The sequence below is a fragment of the Nannobrachium achirus genome, assembly GCF_963921795.1.
Source record: "Nannobrachium achirus genome assembly, chromosome: 23".
NCBI classification, from domain to species: Eukaryota; Metazoa; Chordata; class Actinopteri; order Myctophiformes; family Myctophidae; genus Nannobrachium; species Nannobrachium achirus.
The window spans coordinates 22,169,343-22,176,697 of record NC_137830.1 but is presented as its reverse complement, the minus strand read 5'-3'; the positions used below and the strand labels follow the sequence as shown (position 1 = coordinate 22,176,697).

General features: G+C 39.4%; 2 protein-coding genes across 2 annotated transcripts; one reads left to right on the top strand and one right to left on the bottom strand.

Moving 5' to 3' along the window:
• Positions 1–1,447: 1,447 nt before the first annotated feature.
• smkr1 (small lysine rich protein 1) lies at positions 1,448–2,792 on the top strand (the record flags this gene model as incomplete). Its single annotated transcript, XM_080754247.1, has 2 exons — positions 1,448–1,456; positions 2,526–2,792. The coding sequence occupies 2 exons, from the start codon at positions 1,448–1,450 to the stop codon at positions 2,790–2,792; spliced, it is 276 nt and encodes a 91-aa protein (XP_080610373.1).
• Positions 2,793–3,258: 466 nt separating this feature from the next.
• Positions 3,259–7,140, bottom strand: stmp1 (short transmembrane mitochondrial protein 1). The gene is made up of 3 exons (XM_080754732.1): positions 7,002–7,140; positions 6,764–6,817; positions 3,259–4,402 (listed from the first exon to the last, which is right to left on the bottom strand). Exons 1-3 carry the CDS (start codon positions 7,014–7,016, stop codon positions 4,331–4,333), a joined length of 141 nt encoding a protein of 46 aa, XP_080610858.1. The 5' UTR covers positions 7,017–7,140; the 3' UTR covers positions 3,259–4,330.
• Positions 7,141–7,355: the final 215 nt, after the last annotated feature.

The following is a 7,355-nucleotide window of genomic DNA, read 5'->3' as shown; positions in this document are numbered from 1 at the left end:
TTTAGTGATTTTAACTATTTTGATTTGCATGCATGCCCCAGGTTGGGGGCACAATAAGCCCATTCCCAAGATGCACCGCGATCATCATGGGCAGATGTGACTTATGGGGGCTGGTGTAAATAGTAACAAAGACATTCCCAGCTTATTGTGTCTAAAAAGACATAATTAACCACTGAAATCAAAATACTAAAACAATAGAAAGCAGTAAATGAAAACATTTGAACACTCTTCTTTTCTCTAATTACAATCTAAAATATGAACCCTTGATGTAAAAAACAAATCTAAATCTGTAAAGTAACTACAAATTAAAGTTTTCAAATTGTGGAGTAAAATGCCCAATAAAGTGAAAATGGACATACTCAAGTAAAGTACGACAAGGCGTACCTCAAAATTTCACTTCCAATTACAATACTTGAGTAAAGGTACTTTCCAGCACTTTTGGCTTGTGTTACCATCAGGTAGGTACTTTTCCTTGCACTCCTATTCAGTCTGGGTTGTATTTGATTACCGGTAGTCATGTAGCTTGTCGGACAACAAAGGGTGGCTATAGAATGGACAGGCTTGTTGTGGTCGACACAGAGGCTCTCTAAGCCATTCATTCACACCACAGCTTGTGTTACCGTCGGGTACTTTCCCTTGCACTCTCCTATTCCGTCTGTTCTACAGCAGGGGACAAAGTACTCAACCCCAGTACTGACAAATATTACTGGACAAATATTACTGGACAAATATTACTCCCCTACTGCAAGTGGAAGTTAATTCAGCCAAATGTGCACTTGAGTTAAAGTACTGGAGTACTTGCTTTAAAAAAACAAAAAACAAACTTGTATTCGAAATTAGAAAGTACATTTCTTTTTTATATATTTTTTTATATTTTGAGAAATTCAAAAATAGACAAGATGGCAATGTGTATATATATATATACACTGTATACACACACACACACACACACACACACACACACACACACACACACACACACACACACACACACACACACGCATATATATATATATATATATATATATATATATATATATATTATTATTATTTTTTTCAATGGAGCTTAGATAGTTAATTCATGTTTTTCTCTCCCTTTCCTAGAAATGTGGTTGAGTCAACATATTTATATTTGAAATGTGTAGAGTGAAAGTCTTTAAAAAAAAGTACAGATACTTAAAAGTACACAAGTAAATGTACTTTGTTACTGTCCACCACTGGTAGGATTTGATTACTGGTAGTCATGTAGCTCGTCAGACACAACAAAGGGCTATACATAGGATTCACAGACCTCGTTGTGGTCCACACAGAGGCTCTAACAACCCATTCATTCACACAACGTGTCGTCTCTATGACAACGGCACATCAACAAATGGCATATCAGTCTCCCAAGACTAACCAAGTCTGCTGCCAGCTAAGCGTGCGTGCCAAGTTCAGGACTGGTAAGATGGGTTTGGTATTTAAAATAATTTGTATTAATGTATATATTTAGAATTGGCATATATACACTATTAATTGCAGGGTGATTCTTGTTTCATAAAGCTGTAAGGTTATTTTTTTTAATTCATAATGACTTCTGGTAGCCTTTAGAGGTCAGTGTCTGCGGGAGGCCTGCCATGTGAGTGGAATGGACAGATGGACTGGCCTGCTTGGCCATTTACTTTAGATCTGTGGTTCTCAACCTGTGCGGGTCGGGACCTCCAGGGGGATCCCTGCAGGATTTTGAGGGGGTCCCCCGATGACAGTGAAGTGACAATTTAATTACTTTTAAGAGCTTTTTTTAATACTTGGGGGGGAAAAAAATACCATTACTGCATAAAAGGTCATAAACAAATTATACTACAATAACTGCATTAGCCAAATTGTCCAATAATATAAGAAGCAAAAATAGTGAAAATAGCTCATCTTGTGAGACGTTGTGAGCATGCAGATCTGCTATTTGCACATCAAGCAAAATAAAAATGTAATGCCTAGTAAGTGCTCATCAGGGTGGGGAATATGACTATTTTGGGGGGTCACGGCCTGAAAAGGTTGAGAACCACTGCTATCAGATCATCGTTTCTCAAGCATTTTCATGACAAGGACCCCCACATTGATCATGTATTGACTGCATCTTGTGCCAGGGACCCCAAGAAGACAGGTTTAGTGTTAAAAGATTTAACATTTTCACAGAGTTTTGGTATTGTTGAATTATAAGTGGTTAAACTTATGTTATATTGACATTATTTTTCTGGGGAACCCCCTCAAGCACCCGTGTGGGTCCCCGAACCACAAGTTGTACACACTGGCTTTTATATTAATTGATTCTCTTCAGAGTTGCAGAACCATGATCTCACTCAAGTAAGAAGAAAAAGGAACGCCATTATCATCATGGTAAGTATTTCATAATATTTAGGCAGATGTTTTTGCTGCTATGAAATGAACCTATTAGGCAACAATTCACTGTGAAAATGTTGGATGAAAGTGACTAGAGGGTGTTAAATTAAGCAAATCTTTAGTTTTACTCTTCTTTTATCTGTTCAAAGCCCCCAAAGTCCAGGAAATCAAGGTCCCACAGCGCTCGACCTGCCAAGAAAACTGAGAGACAGAAGTCATCCACGAAAAGGTCCTCCTCCAGTGCCAAATCAACCAAGACGGTAGATGTAGACATTCTCAGCAAAGCAGCCATGGAGAACGTTTACTACATTTCCCACAATGCAGTAGACTGTCTGGAGTTCAGAGGCTTTGGGTGGCCAAATGCAAAGAAAAAGAAGAAAGGGAAGAAGGGCAAGAAACGGAAGAAGAAAAAGTAGTTGAGAAGGTCTCCAGTATTCTCTTCTCCTCTGAAAAATATATGCACAATATTTATCTGTGGAACTGAGTCAAAGGAAATGTAATGCTTCAATTCCTAATGCTTGTCAGGGTGGATGCCCCTAGTTCAAATATGAGGGAGGGAGGGAGGGGTCAGCATGAAAAGGTTTAACTTGCTCTCAAATGATGTAATGGATTAATGGCGACATCTTGTGGAGGCTTTTGAACATTAATTTCACCCTGCCATTCACAATATGTTTAGTCTCTTGTACAGACTTCTGCATTGCAAGTGAAAAGAGTGATCAAACTTTTCCTTGACGATGGCTAGCCAGATTGTAATATTTTTGGCCCCCTGTTTATGTCTTTCATTTTTGACACAGACATGAAACAATGTTTATCATATGAACTGATTTTATTTCTCAGCAATTGAATATGAACACTGTATTATGAAGGAAAATCCACAAATCTGCTATGACAATCATTAAGCAACAACAGCATGTAATGCTTACTATTGTAAATACAATTATTGCTCGTGATTTTTGATGGAAAATGTTTTATAAATGTGTGTATCCATGAGTTTCCAACGCCCCATAGTGCATTGCGCAGACGCTGTACCGAGCTTCCGGCGCCGAGTGTGATTTACAAGCTCACAACAGACTGCATCTGCGACGCGACCTGAGCTTGTATGTCTGCTGTTAAACCGGAAGTGTGGTCCAAATCTCCAGTAAACTCCCGCGGAAACGGGTGGATATATAATATAATTTTCTTGTCTCTGCTGCTCTTTGTGCATATCGGTACCATATCAATTGTTAAGTAACAGTGTGTTTTATTGTCCCTCTGAGTCTGATGGAAGGCTCAAACTGTGTACAGGCGAGGAAACTGATGACAAAGTAATTGAATTGCCAATTTTAATGATTAAATTGTGGAACAATTACGATTTTCCATTAACTGCAGTCAGCTCGGTATAATAAATATTTGGCTTAAACAGCAACTCTTATATGGCCTTAGTGCAGAAAACAAATGTCAAGTTTTAAATACAGACACCAGTGGTGTGTAATAAACTAAATGCCGGTAAACAATGCAAACATTTTTTTATTTGAAAGTATATAGGCTCCTAAGAATGCAAACCACTCAATTAGGCGGGGGTAGAAAAAGACGTTGCCCCAGGCACTGTTGATATTCAGATATAGTTAAATATTGTACACAAGTTAGCCTTTGTCTATGTACACACCATAACCACTTAGATCCCTATATAATCATCGGGCCGCGGTTCCCCAGGGCTGTATACTAGATCCTCTAGTATTTCTCAATAGTCTACACCAAATCTCTTCTGCGAAAATGGCCGATCTACAAAAGCTTGCAACGTGTCTGCGTTCCGAGCTCGTAGATCGGCCATTTTCACTGAAGGTTCGTCCCAGAACGGGAGGTAATAGGGTTCCAAAGCGGGTTGATCTTTTAAGTTAAAATAAACCTATAAAAATAGATTGTGGTGCAGTGTCTTTGTTTTTGTAGATGGACACGGTGGAGGTCCCTCTCCGGCTCATTCTGGTGGTTTCTTCTTGGCCTCCACGTCTTTCTTGAAGGCCTCTATTTTCTTGGAGATGTTGGGGACCTTTGGAAAACCCAGAGAACAACCGCCACAATCATCACATAATCGCCTGCCTGACCGATGGTTATACAGTGGGGGAAATAAGTATTTGATACACTGCCGATTTAGCAGGTTTTCCCACTTACAAAAAATGGAGAGGTCTGCAATTTTTATCATAGGTATACTTCAACTATGAGAGACAAAATCCAAAAAGAAATTCCAGGAAATCACATTGTATGATTTTTAAATAATTAATTTGCATTTCATTGCAAGAAATAAGTATTTGATACGCCTACCAATCAGCAAGAATTATGGCTCTCACAGAACTGTATCATTTTCTTTAAGAAGCCCTCCTATTCTACACTCATTACCTGCATTAATTCATCCTATTGACCCACGTTTGATGTTGTTACCTGTATAAAAGACGCCTGTTCACACACTTAATCAATCAGACTCCAACTTTTCCACTAGGGCAAGACCAAAGAGCTGTCCAAGAAACCAGGGAAAACATTTTTTAGGCTGGGATGGGCTAGAGGACAATAGGCAAGCGTCTTAGTGAGAAGGCAACAACTGTAGGCACAATTATTGGAGCATGGAAGAAGCTCAAGATGTCTATCAAGCTCCCTCTGTCTGGGGCTCCATGCAAGATCTCACCTTTCGTGGGGTATCGATGATCATGAGAAAGATGAGGAATCAGTCCAGAACTACTCGGGAGGACCTGGCCAATGACCTGAAGAGAGCTGGGACCACAGTCTTAAAGATTACCATACCATTAGTAAGATACTACGCCGCATCGCCGCCATTGATTAAAATCCTGCAGTGAGCGCAGTGTAAGGTCCCTTAATCAAGCCAACACAGTCTAAGCCTGTGTGAAGTTTGCCAATGACCATCTGGATGACCCAGTACTGGCTGTGTGTTTTGGGTCATTGTAATGCTGGAATACCCAGCCATGACCCATCTTCAATGCTCTTACTAAGGGAAGGAGGTCGTTGCATAAAATCTTGCGATACATGGCCCCATCCATCCTCCCCTCAATACGGTGTCTTACTAATGGTAATCTTTCAGACTGTGGTCCCAGCTCTCTTCAGGTCATTGGCCAGGTCCTCCCGAGTAGTTCTGGAATGATTCCTCATCTTTCTCATGATCATCGATACCCCACGAGGTGAGATCTTGCATGGAGCCCCAGACAGAGGGAGCTTGATAGACATCTTGAGCTTCTTCCATGCTCCAATAATTGTGCCTACAGTTGTTGCCTTCTCACTAAGACGCTTGCCTATTGTCCTCTAGCCCATCCCAGCCTAAAAAATGTTTTCCCTGGGTTCTTGGACAGCTCTTTGGTCTTGCCCTAGTGGAAAAGTTGGAGTCTGATTGATTGAGTGTGTGAACAGGGGTCTTTTATACAGGTAACAACATCAAATGTGGGTCAATAGGATGAATAAATGCAGGTAATGACTGTAGAATAGGAGGGCTTCTTAAAGAAAATGATAGAGTTCTGTGAGAGCCATAATTCTTGCTGATTGGTAGGCGTATCAAATACTTATTTTTTGCAATGAAATGCAAATTAATTATTTAAAAATCATACAATGTGATTTCCTGGAATTTCTTTTTGGATTTTGTCTCTCATAGTTGAAGTATACCTATGACAAAAATAGCAGACCTCTCCATTTTTTGTAAGTGGGAAAACCTGCTAAATCGGCAGTGTATCAAATACTTATTTCCCCCACTGTATGTGAGGTTATTGCATTTTATTTTTAGCATAATCGTTATTCGTTTCCAGTCATCTGTTGAAAAATATTCATGCGTTTCAAAGATAGTAGAAATCTACAAGATCCCTACTAGATTATTCAATATTTGCCTGGGCCATATACAGTATTGTATACATTGACAGTGATTTCTGTGTATAATTAAATTATTTGTCATATCTTCCATGTGCAGTTTTTAACAAAGCCTAAAAGTTAATTTGTATTTAAATGTTAATGTTTCAATGTTTAATGCTAAAAAAATAAAAAAATAACCATTGATTGCAGTTATTTGAAAGAAAAGATATCAACTAATTGATGACATTGGTGAGTCATAATTTCCAATAGGACTCCAGTTGAACTAGCCCCTTTCGCGACCCAGTTTACTTTTTTTTTGTATTCTAAAAAAAAAGAAGAAAAAAAAAAATAGTCCCGAAAGGCTTGCCGAAGCAGAAAGGGGCTACAGTTGACCTGTCCTAAAAATAGTTTAATTAGTTAGTCTTCAATTTAGTTGAAGATTCGAAATATTTAACCTTTCTCTAAATAGGGCGTAAGTGGTTAATTTATATATAAATAAGCTTGATTTAATTGGAGGATAACTCCAAGAGAATGGCAAATTCTTAAAGCAACAATTAACTGTACTTACATCATAGTTTTGAGCCAGGTACATCCCCACCACGTTCCCAAGAGTGAAGCCTGCCTGGAAATACAAAAACAAAAATACAGATCAATCATAACTATTGATTACATTTATGTATGGTATTTAAAAGAACCATTCCACCAAGAGGCCAGATTTCAGCTTCATGCTTCTTCAATGGCAGAGCATCCCCACACCAACTCAATGGAAAACGAATAAAAACGCACAACGAAACGTTCAAACTCACCAGGAATTGTAGCATGATGGAATAATAAAGTGGGTAGCGGGGTTGTCAAAGAAAACTAATCGACGGTTGGGTGGAAATATAAACAAAAACTGCTGTGTTTGTTTGTGTATGCTAACAGAGGAGGCTAGGCTAGCCAAATGTCAAAACAACTATTTCCATTCCACGCATGCGCACGTCACCAACAGAGGCAGTGTATTTGCGTCACTTATGGGAGATGTAGTCCTTATCCGCTTCCTGGGCTGTGGCGGTAGGTTCGTGTTGGTCCACCGGAGAACTACAAGTCCCGGCGCACCCCGCTTCCTTCCCACTCTCATCCACCACCCAAAGAGGTGTGTGTTGCTGGCTGCTGCTGCA

Bases quoted from the DNA above. Each gene is read 5' to 3' on its own strand.
- stmp1 (XM_080754732.1), bottom strand. The intron at 4,403-6,763 runs GTAAGTACAGTT...GGTTTTCCAAAG, and splicing joins ACCTGGCTCAAAACTATGAT to GTCCCCAACATCTCCAAGAA.